This window comes from Vollenhovia emeryi, unplaced genomic scaffold (assembly GCF_000949405.1).
Source record: "Vollenhovia emeryi isolate VEMERY1.0 unplaced genomic scaffold, V.emery_V1.0 DF939387.1, whole genome shotgun sequence".
NCBI classification, from domain to species: Eukaryota; Metazoa; Arthropoda; class Insecta; order Hymenoptera; family Formicidae; genus Vollenhovia; species Vollenhovia emeryi.
This window is the reverse complement of record NW_011966979.1, coordinates 5,471-20,062: the sequence shown is the minus strand read 5'-3', so window position 1 is coordinate 20,062 and position 14,592 is coordinate 5,471. Positions and strand designations below refer to the sequence as shown.

Sequence of the window (14,592 nt, the reverse complement as noted above, 5' to 3'; positions counted from 1 at the left end):
TACCTTATCCGGCTATACCCTTTGTTGCAATTAAAATTAAATAACACAATTAGTAATAGAAACGTTTTGAATAGTAAAAATAATAAAAAAAAACTTGATAGATCTTTAATAGCATGTGCAAATAGCAACTTTGACGCGAGAGGCTTTACATTAATCACAAATATCTTTTTAATCTTAATCCACAATAAATTTCTTTTGGCTAAATTTCAAGCTAAGAATTCTAACACACTTAAGTTTGAAATTGCGATAAAATTTCTCTAACACGTATATTACAATGTTGTTGGTAATGTTTTTGTTCACCAGTAATTAAATCAATAATCAATCAATTGTTTCGACATAACTGGCTATGTATTTAATTTGTCACAACGACGTTTCGACTGCAAATCGCAGTCCTCTTCAGGACGAAAAGAAGTTAGTTTAAAAGTATATTACAGTTTTCAAAATTATGATGTGATAAAGTAATTTGGTAAATAAGATAAAAATGGCAAATAAGATAATATTTAGCGCGATATACTCAGTGAGATCATATTCAGTAGCAAGTTAAGAAAACAATTACCTACCATCGTTGTTGTACATTTTTTTATTCAACAGTATATTAAGAACAAATGTTTTTAATAATTTTTTCCGCTTTATACTCGAACGTAGGTACATGGCAAGATACATTATTTCATTTTGACGTGTTTATTTACAATTAGTAAAAAAACACATTAATTTTTGTTTTCCCCGGAGATCATATTTTAATAAAGCTGTAATGAGAAAACAAGAGCTGTAATTATATTCAAATTTGAATTCAAATCGAAAGAGTTAAAGAATTGTTTTCTTTTTCTGTCAATGCAGCCTCTCGCGATGAAATGTTTATACATCGTTGCGTTAATGGCGATGTTTTGGGTGACCGAAGTCCTGCCATTACCGATCACGGGTATGATACCAGTGGTTTTATATCCCCTGATGGGTATTATGTCCACTAATGACACCTGTCTATGCTACATGAACGATACTACAATGATGTTTTTGGGTAGTTTGGTAATCGCAGTGGTTATCGAAAACGCCGGCTTGCATATGCGAGTAGCGTTACTCATTATCAAGACTATTGGTTGCAGTCATCGAAGGTATCTCATACAATGTCATTGTATTACATAAGAAAATATTTCAAGTTTTTCTCAAATTTGTTTATCAAATTTATTATTTATTAATTTATAAAAACCCTTTTCTAATAACGTCATCAAGTATTACGTAATTTACAGGCATTGCATAATAGAACACAGAAAATTTGTTGCACGCATTCTTCCTCTAAAATTCTCTGTAAAACTTTTACTTAAAATATTTTTATTTAAATGAAAAAATAACTGAAATATATTAAGAATGATATATTAAACTTATCTATCCTGTATATAATACAATATTTATCTACATAGTTCATAATATTTATAAGTTATTTATTGAGTGGAAATATTATCAGTATAACAAAGTCATTTAATAATTTTTGTCATTTGTATGTTTATCTATATATTCATTCATATATTTCTTGCTTCTTTTAAATTTTCTTTCACCATTTAAGTTTCTTTTCATAAGTTTCTTTTATTCTCAGACTAACATTAGGCCTGTTCTTTGTGACGATGTTCATTTCGATGTGGATTTCAAACACTGCCGCTACAGCCATGATGATACCGATAATGGAAACTGTTCTTGTAGAGCTCGAAGCGGTGAGTTTTCTTTTTCGAAAACTTACGCAATTATATTATATTAGGGAGATGCTGGAGTGATTCTGCACTTTTGCACCTTTTGCACTTAAACTTGCCTGTTCCGTGGAAACATTTGTGTAATATACAAATTAAATGGCTTACGTGTACAGATCGAAAGCAGCTTGCTATTCCGGCTAAATGAAAGAACAATATGGCATCACTGAAACTAAGTTTGTAAGTCTAATAAAAATTAATAGTGAGCAACACACGCACATGTGGTATGTGTGTTGCTCACTATTAATTTTTATTAGACTTACAAACTTAGTTTCAGTGATGCCATATTGTTCTTTCATTTAGCCGGAATGGCAAGCTGCTTTCGATCTGTACACGTGAGCCATTTAATTTGTATATTACACAAGTGTTTCCGCGAACTGATAGTTTCTAGGTTAGAAAGGTGCAAAAGTGCAGAATCACTCCAGCATCCTCTTAAGACGCGGAAATAATTCTTCAAATTTGCTTTAGCAAGGACTTGGAAATATGTTCGTACAGAAAGAGGGCGCGGTCGAGGAAGAAGGCGGGGAAACGTAAATATTTATCGCCGTTGCATTTTTCTTCTTCCATTATTTATTTTCTAATTTTTAATTTCTGAATATTAATGTCTGAATTCCACCACAGATACCCAAGTCTTCGTTGGAACGTTGCAAATTTTACTGTTTTTTTATTTCTTAGAAGCAAGAGACCAACACACAGTACCATGGTATATTATCTCGTCGCAGCATACGCGTCCAGTCTCGGTGGTATCGGCACCATTGTCGGAAGCGGCACCAATTTAACGTTGAAAGGCTTTTTAGAGAAGTATGCATATACAATAAATGAAACATTTTGTAAAACACGTTATTTTCAGCGTTATTTTCCTCGTAGCAAAGTATCAAGACATCTATAATATAATAAACGAAAGAATTATAAACAACTGAAGTTTAATCAGGACCTTTTTAAGATGTAACTCAAATACAAACGAAAACGCCAAATCATACTTAGGTCTGGGCAAGCTGGAGGTAGCCTAATAATTTTAAATTTAACATGTGAATTCATATACCGTATTTTCCAACCTGTCCTGCGCGCCGTCACTTTATAACACAGGTTTTCGTTGGGTGAAATCGGTCTGGCTGAGGTAATATTTTTCGCAATAAGACTTCTAATTTTAGTACGGGGAGGGAGGTCATTGTATTAAATGCCAAGTATAGCATTTTTAAATAATTAGAAAATCGTTCAACGATTTTATAATACGCGATTCGCTGACGATAGGACAGGTTGGAAAATACGGTATATGTGAGTTCACATATTTAATTTAAAATTATTAGATTACCTTCAGCTTGCTAGGACCCAAGTATGATTTGGCGCTCTTGTTTGTAATTCAGAAAGAATTACAGTACATCATATATATTATGTATATATAACACACACACACACAAATTAATTTTAAATTATTTATTTCAATCTGTTTAATTTTGACTTTTCCAATATTTATGTCTCACAGGAAATAATAGCAATTATGATGGCATTTATATTTGTTTCTAGGCGCTTTCCCCATAGTCCCGGCATAAATTTTGCCTCTTGGATGTTGTACTCGGTGCCGCCTATGCTATTGATGGGTTTGCTCACGTGGTTATGGCTGCAAGTAATGTACATGGGCCTCTTCAGACGGGAAAGCAAAGATGCTCGTGCCATAGATATTGGACAGCAAGGGGAACGTGTCGCTGCAGCGGTCATCGAGAAGCGGTACAAGGAACTTGGACCGATCTCGTGGCACGAGTCCTCCGTGGGTATCCTATTTATATTCGTGGTGCTCTTGTGGTTCTTTAGAAGCCCCGGTTTTATGCCGGGCTGGGCCGGTCTTATCACAGACTTGTGAGTATTGATTGAAAATATCGATTTTCATTACTTGAAAATCAAACTTTATTACGCGTTACCACAAATGTAATTAAGAAAAAAAGAGGAAAATAATGACGAAACTCTTTTTTTTTTAAGTTTAATTTTGTAAATTTACAATTTCGGTATAATTTAAAATTACGAGAACAATTTTCTTCTAATTTCATGTAATTCTTTTAAATTTAATAAGTTTTAAATTTTTGATAAAATCTGTTATATAATTAATCATTAAGCAAAATGTAACAAAAAATATAAGATATAAACTGGGGAAAAGTAAACAAGCAAGATAGAAAATAATTAAAAATTTAAATTAATAATACGAAATACTTAAATAGCTTTTAGAGCGCAAGCAGGATTTTATTGCTCAATTAATGTTCCTTACAATGTTCCTTACAAACGTTTCGGCACATTTAAATCGACTATTATCAGTGTAACTTAATTTACAATCAGAACTTAAAACTACATGTCAAGGATTTCTTGACTTATATATTCAGAAGAGGTCGTGTATTGTAGACGTCAGTTGAATAAAAATCAGAATACATCGGTTTTCAAGTTTAGAGGTAGAAACTCGATATATTCTGATTTTTATTCAACCGATGCCTACAAGACACGACCACTCCTGAATATATAAGTCAAGTATCATATAAGTCAAGAAATGCTTAACATGTAGTTTTAAGACCTGTTTGTAAATTATGTCACATTGATACACAGTAAAAAATCGTGTGTTGAAATGTTGAAATTTTCTTGCATTACCAAGACACGATTATTATTTCAATATAAAATTAACATAAGGCAGATATATTATTATTTCAGATATCAGTTCAGATTATTAGTTCAGATTTCAGTTAATTAACATTTATAATGTGTTAAAAAGTAACACACGTGATGAATGTTATTTTAACTTAAAATTTAGCGTGGACTTTTTGGAATATGTGAAAAATGTTAACCTTAACATTTTATTTTTTTACTGTGCAATGGCCGAATCAAACGTGCCAAAACGTTCGTAAAGAACATTGTAAGGAATATTAATTGAGTAATTAAATCCTGCTTGCGCTCACAAAGCTATTTACGTATTTCACATTATTAATTTAATATACGAGCAGTTAAACAAATTTTCTGTTATTGATAAAATTTTTGTTTTATTTGTAGGTCCGTTAAGGATTCAACAGCAGCCGCGTGTGTAACAATATTATTTTTTATTATTCCATCAAAGTTGGACTTTTTGCACGCATTTAACAAGGATCCACATAAACGACCCAAAAAATCATCATCCGGTTTAATAACATGGAAGATGATAAATGAGAAAATGCATTGGAGCTTAATATTCGTGTTAGGTGGTGGATTTGCTATCTCAGCAGGTAGCACTTCATCAGGTTTGTCGGAGATGCTCGGTCAGTACCTAATAGGTCTACAAAAGATTAATGTGGTGGCAATATTACTGATCGTCTGCTTCTTCGCCGAGAATGTAACGGAGTTAACGGCCAATGTAGCTGTCGCAAATATTATACTGCCAGTGTTAGCGGAGATGGTGAGTAGCAAAGTTAATAATAAACTTTGATATGATAACAGAGATCAATTTATGATTATTAATACTTAAAGATTGTTTTTATACATGTAATACTTTATAAAGTTTTGTTATTTAAACAAAAATATATAAAGGGTATCCCATTTTAAAAGACGACTTCGAATATCTCTTAAACAATACATTTTAAGGAAAGATGTTGCACAAAAGTTGTTCAAATTAATCAGCAAAAAAGATGATATTATATTATATAATACAATAAAAAAATGGGGGGTTTCCATTAAAAAAATTGAACCCTACTAGGCCCAGTACGAGACCCAGACATAAAATCGATCATCTTGTCTCCCTTTGAACCTTTCAACTTTTATTTGAAATATCTTTCTTTAAGATGTATTGTAAAAAAAGAGATATTTGAACAATATATGTGAAAACGCCTTTAAACGTGGAATAATTGTCGTCAGCAGAAGACAAACTGCGTTATGTCCGGAAAAACAATTCGGCGTGTAGTACTAATGTGGAAAGAAACGGTATAAAGATTCACGATTTTTCTGAAAGATTTGAAGGTCTACAAGTCGGGCTACCTACATCTTGCCTTGTTGACCCGCATTAGGCGTTTTCACATATATTGTTTAGTTTCGAGGGTCCTACTTGAATGTTTATTAGATATTTGAAGTTGCCATGTAAAATGAGACACGCTGTACAATACTCAAAAACGCAAGTTTTATATAAAATGCATCTTTTTAATTTCAACTTGAGCATTTCAAATAATTGGTCTTTATTTAGGAAAAAAAATGTTTTAAACAAAAATTTCATAATAACAAGTAAAAATTTATATAAGCTATTGAATGGAAATATTCAGGCATTAAAACAGGACTTTGTTCTTCTTTTTTCAGTGCGTGGCTATTAAAATACATCCCTTGTATCTAATGCTGCCAGCGGCTCTCTGTTGTTCTTTTTCGTTCCACCTACCAGTAGGTACCCCACCAAACGCAATTGCCAGTGCCGCGGGGCACATAAAGACAAAAGATTTTATAATTGCTGGTATCGGACCCAGTATCGTTACGCTTGTTGTAACTGTAGCGACGTTTCCTACCTGGGGTGCATATGTGTTTAATCTATCCGAATTCCCCGAATGGGCAACATAGCGGTACTTACGCGGCATATCTCCTTGTATTCGATATTTATTTATGATTTTATTCCACCAGAAAGCAAAGAATAATTTTTACAATGACAAGAGTACTACTCGCACTACATATTTCTGATTTTCTCCGCTATTCAAATTCATTTTTTCTACGTATTTTTTGATAAATTCGAAAGGTGTTCAATGATTTAAGGGGATGCTGGGGTGATTCTACACCTTTTACACTTTTTGCATCTAGAACTGTCAATTCGTGAAACCATTTGTGTAATACATAAATTATAAGGCGCTTATGCGTGCAGATTGAAAGGGTCCCATTATTTGAACTAAATCAGAAGACAGCATGGTACGTATATTAAGCTGGCACAGCCACTTCAGCCCAATCGAAAAAAAAACTTACATAGGAATTTAGTGCTCTTTTGTTGCTAATTTGTTGTTCAAGTCCTGATTTTGTTGTTCCAGCCGATTCGAAGAAAATAGTGGCTGTGTCGAAATATTTGATAAATTTGCAGTTTTAAGATGTTTTTTAATCTAGAATAACGTTAAGGGTGGTTTTGACGTTTAAAAATGGAGTAAAAAATATTCAAAATAGAGCAAGTAATTAGCAACAAATTCGTCCCAAAAAATGTATTGTTTTTATTTTTTCAACTTTTTTATGGTTGTGCTAACTTTAATCTAGAGTTAGCACAGCTACTATTTTCTCCGAATCGGTTGGAGCAACAAATTAGCAACAAAAGAGCACTAAATTCCTATTTAAGTTTTTTTCGATTGTGCTGAAGTGGCTGTGTCAGATAGTCTTAAGGGGATGCTGGAGTGATTCTGCACTTTTGCACCTTTTGCACTTGAAACTGTCTGTTTCCTGGAAACATTTGTGAAATATATAAATTACATGGTTCACGTGTACAGATCGAAAGCAGCTTGCTATTCCGGCTAAATTAAAGAACAATATGCAGGCATCACTGAAACTAAATTTATAAGTCTAATAAAAATTAATAGTGAGCAACACTGCACATACCACATGTACTGTATGTGTGTGTTGTTCACTATTATTTCTTATTAGACTTACAAACTTAGTTTCAGTGATGCCATATTGTTCTTTTATTTAGCCGAAATAGCAAGCTGCTTTCGATCTGTACACGTAAGTCATTTGATTTGTATATTACACAAGTGTTTCCGCGAACTGACAGTTTCTAGGTTAGAAAGGTGCAAAAGTGCAGAATCACTCCAGCATGCCCTTAATAGACGTCAGCATGGTATGTATCATTGAAACTAACAATAAGTTTAGGAGCCCAAATAGCAATCTATTCACTTAAATAAGTTATAGGTTAGGTAACTTATAAAAAATTTTTCACGAATTGACAGTTTCAGGAGTAAAAAGTGCAGAATCACTCCAGCATTTCCTTAAAAAATAGGTATAATTATAAAATAATCTTTGAAAAGCTTGTAGAATATAACAAGACTAAAGACTTATTGTCACCAGTGAATAATTAACCAATGTAGAAAATTAAATCGACATAAATGGCAAATTCTAATTCAAGAAATTTATTGTGAAAAATATTACCTCAGCCAGAGTTTGAACCTGGACCTCCCTACACTCTAGGCGGGCGTCTTATAATTCGACCAATGAGGTAATATCCCGGTAAACAAGAAATGTTTTATCAACATTAATAAAATGTTAATTTTATATAAATTTTTATACGTTATGTCATGTTTTATAAATATTTAAAAAATGTTATTTAATAACATTGCTCTCCAAATATTTTTACATTGTACAATAAAATCATTCTGATTTGTCCAGTAAAATGTTTTTAAAAACACGAGTTAAAATGTTTTTAACTGTTATTAATGTTTTCCAGTGAGAAATAATACATAGGATCGATGTCGATTCTATCAGATGTTATTGATGCAATTCTGCCGGTAATTAAATGTCGATAATTTCAAACCTTTCGAGATTATTTCGATGTTGTGACGACAACTTTGCAATAATATCTGTTGGTAGCAGTAGTAACACAATGTAATCCCATACAGCACAGATGGTTGCAGTTACATTGTAGAGACGTTGCAATCTTGCAGAGACATTGCAGGGATATAAAATTGCAAATTTTCGATAGCAATATTGCAGCAATGTTTCAAAAATAATGAAAATACTATATTTTCTATTATCTTTAAAAAAAATTTTCTAATTACGAGAATTTTATAATGTTATTTTCGTTGATACCAATTGTACAGAAATTGATGTAACTTGTGACTTTATTATCTTTAGATGTACAGCTATCGGAGTCGGATCAGTAACTGTCGGTTTCTGTGAATTCTCGGGTCATCGACAGTCGTTCGGTATATTGGTTTTTGCCCCCCTCTACGATTAGTATATCTAAGGTTGTCACCTCTACGTCGTCGTTCGAATATACCTACATATACTTGTACATTGTTCGCGTTCCTTCTAACGCTTGTCGCTAACACCAATAATGCGCGAATTATTAAGTACTTGATCAGTGCGGTGTTACTCGCAATCTCCATCTATTGCGAAGCGACATAACCTCTTTAGGTTGCTTCGCAAAAGCTTGCTATACCTTGAAAAAGGCCCGGATGTATAGGTAATTAGTAAATTCTCTGCTTATGTACAACAACAACAAATTATTCCAAAAATATTGCACTGCAACATTGCTATAATGTTGCACTGCAATCTCTCTGAGGGCGGACATTTCAACGTTGCTGCAATCCTCCAGAAACGTTGCAGCAATGTTGCGCAACGTTGCTGCAATATTGCAATCTAGCAATGTAACATTTCTGCAATCTTCCTGCAATCTTTCTGTGCTGTGTGGAATATTTCTTTCAAGATTTTTAATATGTTTTCCACGTCGCCAGACGACACATGCTTTTTCATACATAAAATGTACCAAGAAGCCTTTTAGAACTTCTGTTTACTCCTGCACTTATAGACAAGGATATTATTTTACACATAATAAAATAAAATTGAAAAATTAAAAGTTAAATTTGTTTAATAATATTTTTACACAAAATCTTAGATTCATAATCACGTAAATTGCGTTGAATTTTACGACCAGCGTTTGGACAACTAATCACACGACACGGAATATGATTCGTTTCATATGCAAACAAATCACGTGACTTTGATAATCAAAGTCCCATATAATGGCTGTGTTCCAAAATTCACTGTCAGCGCTGAAGATCTATAGTGCGTATAACGTATACTGTAGATTTTTAGTTCTGAGAGTGAATTTTGGAACACAGAAACTGCCAATATATTATAGACAGGCACGCGGCGTCTCGCGACGCCTTTGTTTATGGCAAGGCTAATTTTAAGAAAGGTAAATTAAAAGTTAAAAGTTACCGATATAATATAACTAAATTAAGTTAAAAGTGAACAGTTGATAATGTAACTAAATTAAATTAAAATTATTTAACTTTTTAACTTTTATCTTTCTAACTAGACACTACCCAACCCTGTGTATAAGTATTATACATATATTACATAGCGAAAAGGAAACGTGATAGAGCCAGAGGATCACTGCAAACCCGTCCGATCGTCAAAGTTAAACAACGTTGAGTGATGGTTAACAACACAGTCGCGGAATGAATAAATATTCAAATTAAGATTGTTATAATGTTATATTAATGATGATATTAACTTTAAAATATGCAATATTGACTAGAAAATGTTATTTCAACATTACTGAAACCTCCAAATCGGTGTCAAGGTATGTTCATAACAATACTGCCTACAACGTTAAAAACTACACAGTTGAAAATGTTACCATGTTAGTGAATAACGTTATAAACGCGTTGTAACAATAATTACTTGCTTACTGGAATATGTATCACAATAAACAATCTAACAATGACATAATAGAATACAAATCAAACTATATCTTATGTATTAGTAATGTTATCATAATGAATTGCCGTGAGTTAAAAATATTGAAGATATGGCAATTCGCGATGATAATATTACTAATTATTAAGATATAGAGTGATTTGCAGTCTATTCTTTCCACAAGATTGTTTCGCAACCATGCTTATTCCTTAGTAATAAATAGGGGTGTATCTTCGAGAAATTAGGTACTGAGACGCACCGCTTAAACTATCGAAAACACTGTGGTATAGATTTTGTTTATGAAGTTTACATCAAAAGTTACGGCTTTGAAACTCAAGGAAAAATATTGGTCGCTTGAGACTAAATGAGTTAATAACTTTTGGGAGAGAAAAATAATGGGCCGAGGACTAGACCAGGATCTGAACCTGGGACCTGCCGAGCCCGAGTGTTCTTCTTACTGAGCTATCTACGAGCCTACACTCGACACTCCTCTCGCTTATTTTACTACTCGCTTCCTTATTAAATAAAGTAAGAATAATATGCCAGCAATAATATGCGACTCCAGAGCAAGGAGTAAACCGCCAACCAAAATCGTGTACACCAATATCTATTAATACCCAGTGGGCATTACTTTATCTTATTTTATTGTTTTATTATTTTAGATTTTTTATAATGCCCCGCAAGGCCAAGTAACACCCATTAATGCCCAAAAAATACCTAGTAATGCCTAGTAATACCTGGCAATACCTGAAATCTGTACACCACAATCCCCTCAGTTTACCCCTTAGCCCGGGTCTACAATAGGTGTAGTAAGCTTTAAACCGTAAGAAATTGATCAATCACAAGCGATTATTCTCCTCACTTCAGACTGTGACTGGTCAATTTTTTACGGCTTAAGGCTTACTACACCTATTGTAGACCTGGGCTTACTCCAGGGCATTGCTTGGTATCTCACTCGTTGGTTTCATAGACCATCATATGGATACATAGTGGCTACACCCCCAAAGACCCCTCTAACAAATAAACAATGTATAAGTGTACAATATCTTTGTAACAATGTCACATGAAGTGATATTCGTTTTTCACGAAAGATTTTATAGTGAATATGTAACAGTAAGTAAATTCTCAAATAACTTTGTGTATTTTGAACTTATAATTGACGCCTTAATTATTGTCCCGGCAATCGAAAGCTAATAATAACCAATATCAATATTAAAAGCATTAAAAAGCGATTCATTTATATAAAAATAACAATTGCTTGTATGATAAAAATTATACTAATCATAGGGACCTAGACAGGGTTGTGGTGTTCAAAAAATTTAATTAAAATATAAAGTGAATAGACGTTTTGGTCCTAACTGGACCATCTTCAATGTATAAAAAAGGAAAAATAAATTAGCGCATGATAGATAACAGAATACAATCAATACAAGAAATTCAGAAATGGTATATACGTATTAAACGCCAAATTGCTCCCCTTAATAAACAGATAGATACAGACCTGTTGGTAGTTGAATATCTATTTTGAACTTGTTTCCTCTCCCCTCACATTAATTTCGTTATCCCCTTCTCCTTTCCTCTTTTGTTTATCCCTTCTCTTTCCTCTTAACAAGGGCATCCGCATAATTTTTTCCAGGGGGGGCATCATTTATATTGTTAAAATATTACTACTACAGAATACTTATATGATTTCAAATATATATACATATATAAAGGTGTATATACATAAAAAGTCAAAGAATAAAAGAGCTAAAAGCCTTGACTCTGTATATACATATATTTACACCTTTTGGTAATAGCTTTCTCACCGCGACAAGGTATGCCAAATAGGCAAAATTTTTTGCTTATTCCAAATTCTAGGGGGGGGGGGGCAGATGCCCCATCTTGCCCACCCCCCTCCGGACGCCCTTGCCTCTCAATACACTCTAGAGGCCATCGCACACAAAATTGCATGGCTGCATATGCATAGCATAAGAACCGTCTAAACCAACGAAGCATCTAGCATTGAATCGTCATATTGATTTACATAACATGCTTATTGGTCCAGACGGTCTTATGCTATGCATATGCAGCTATGCAATTTTGTGTGCGATGGCCCTTATCCTTGTTGTTTACCCTTTATTCCTCATTTTGGTAATGTCATCGATACTGGTCAACACGATTCCAAGTAGGTATCTCTTTTCCTTTCTATCCCACATGGCATTTCTTTTGTTACAGCTTTCGTTTAAAACTTACTATGAGTGCTTTCCAGCAAGAGACACAGACTGACATGTAACGCAGATAATCATTTGATCCTTGTTTAGCAATGGCAAGCAACAAAGATAAAACGATTCACTGTGTTACTCACAATCAGTGTCGGCTGTATACGTTGCTAGAAAACACCCCATGTTACATATACTTGCGTTGCGTTTTATGTATGACCGTTCTATTGTTTTCATATTTTATATCACTGACTGCGTAATTTCTTGTATTAATTGTATTCTGTTATCTATCATGCGCTAATTTTTATCTCTTTTTTTTATATATACTAAAGATGGTTCAGTTAGGACCGAAACGTTTATTCACTTTATATTTAAATTAAGGAAATTTTTTGGACACTGCAAGCCTGCTTAGGCTCTGAGCCCCTTCTATGATTACTTCAATAATTTTTATGTGTACTGTTGAAGTAAGTATTATATGTATTATCATTCATTATACATTTATACATTCCCAGATAGCCAGTATGCTCAAGCAATGTATGGAAATAAAATGCCAGCAACTGATGCTGGCTCTTTACTGGGAATATGAATTCAATGTTTGAGTGATTTAAGTACAGCTAGCATAATGTTAACATATTGTCATAGTTAAATGCACAGCTAAAGAGAGAGCACATCGAATAGGCATACTGTTAACAAAGAATTAGCATAATTGTTTTCAATTTTCTAACAGATATAAACATGTTATATCTATTACATCTGACCAAGCACTTAATAATGTTTGAATCATGCAAATGTTTCATTTCCGACACCAAATGCTAGCAAACAACAGCACAATAAATGACATAGATGCATAGCAAGATGCTAACATTTTTCTTAGCAATGTGAAAGCAACTTGTGCTCACACTGGCTATCTGGGTTACTATTATCATGAAAAATATACAAGATGTTTCATATATCTTGATTCGCTGCAATATTTCTAGTGCATATAATATTTTGTACTTTGTTGATACAAAAAATATCAGAGGAAAAGTTGCACTGTTCTAGGAAATAATTATGAAAGTAGGAAAAATCTGTCATTGTACAGTTCCACATAGGTTTTCAACTTTCAACGCAAAACAAAGGCCACCCTACATCATCCCATGCTTTCTACGTAATATTAATTACGTTACAATTATATATTAGATTTTCTACGTTGCATACTATTTTTATCGTAGCACGGACTGAAGTGCATGCTCATTTTATTTGGCGAGTAAGACAGATTTCCTAACCTTTAAATATGTCATCTGTAGTGCTTAATTACTGATTTTACACTAACGACTTCTATTTTTTAAACTATTTTTAATAAAAATAATAAATCTAATAAAAATAGTTTTTTTAATACAAAAACACATCAAATGTGTGTGTGAAATAAGAATGAAAACGTAAACTTTAACATTTATCTCATAAAATATAAGATATTTAAAATACATAAAATGTTCTATGTATGAAACCTCTCTTTCTCTCTCTCTCTCTCTCTCTCTCTCTCTCTCTCTCTCTCTCTCTCTCTCTCTCTCTCTCTCTCTCTCGTTCTTTCTTTTCTATACAGGCACATATCATTAAAAGAAATATAACTAATAAATTTAATTCTACTCACCATCCATATTAAAATCACAATCAATGCTTTCCATTTTTCCCCGTTATTTCACCGGTGTTTCATATAAGAGGTTAAATAAAAATCGTGGTTCTCTTGAAGTCTTGATTACATCAAGAATGTCAACAACACTTCACTAAACCGTATTGGCAACATTTACAAAATTGACAAGATTAATAAATAACGAAATAAGATAGAAACATAATTTTAAACGAACTTCATTTCACTCTATTAACAAATATAACCTATAAAAATAACACTTCTTGTTACTAAGCATGGATACAACCACGAAGACGGTCTGTTCTTCTGTCTTAGGTCTGTTCTTTATAGTTCAACTGGGCTGCGTTCAGAACACAGACCATAGTATAACTAGTAAGGTGCCTTTTCATACGCAGCATGCAGCAGCAGCAAATTAGTCACGTGATCCAAATTCACTACAGCATATTTGCTGCTCACGGAAAAGGAATAGCTGCAGCAGCACTGGCCGGCTATATCGCGTGTCTGCTGCTTTGCTGTTCGTTCAATTGAACTTCACAGCGATGAAGCAAAATATGGTGAAATTTATTTTGCAGCATCTAGTAACAATTCTTCAACCAATAGCAGCGAGTTGCTGCGGCAGTATGCTGCGCATGAAATGGTACCTGTAGGGGCGCTCACT

At 33.3% G+C, this 14,592-nt stretch overlaps 2 protein-coding genes across 7 annotated transcripts in view; one reads left to right on the top strand and one right to left on the bottom strand.

Moving 5' to 3' along the window:
- Nucleotides 1–7,114, top strand: part of LOC105558056 (protein I'm not dead yet) — a 38,058-nt gene extending 30,944 nt beyond the window's left edge. For all 6 annotated transcript variants that reach the window (XM_012005547.1, XM_012005546.1, XM_012005545.1 and 3 more), the window contains 7 exons: nucleotides 838–1,109; nucleotides 1,589–1,703; nucleotides 2,205–2,266; nucleotides 2,412–2,537; nucleotides 3,261–3,590; nucleotides 4,761–5,139; nucleotides 6,027–7,114. In XM_012005547.1, coding sequence (XP_011860937.1) covers nucleotides 838–1,109; nucleotides 1,589–1,703; nucleotides 2,205–2,266; nucleotides 2,412–2,537; nucleotides 3,261–3,590; nucleotides 4,761–5,139; nucleotides 6,027–6,278 — 1,536 coding nt within the window. In that variant the 3' untranslated portion in view covers nucleotides 6,279–7,114. The remainder of the gene's footprint in view (nucleotides 1–837; nucleotides 1,110–1,588; nucleotides 1,704–2,204; nucleotides 2,267–2,411; nucleotides 2,538–3,260; nucleotides 3,591–4,760; nucleotides 5,140–6,026) is intronic.
- The window catches only part of LOC105558057 (GPI transamidase component PIG-S), a 57,498-nt gene extending 43,251 nt beyond the window's left edge, over nucleotides 1–14,247 (bottom strand). Inside the window, exon 1 of the mRNA XM_012005550.1 lies at nucleotides 13,938–14,247. Coding sequence (XP_011860940.1) covers nucleotides 13,938–13,971 — 34 coding nt within the window. The 5' untranslated portion in view covers nucleotides 13,972–14,247. The remainder of the gene's footprint in view (nucleotides 1–13,937) is intronic.
- Between the last annotated feature and the right edge of the window lie 345 nt (nucleotides 14,248–14,592).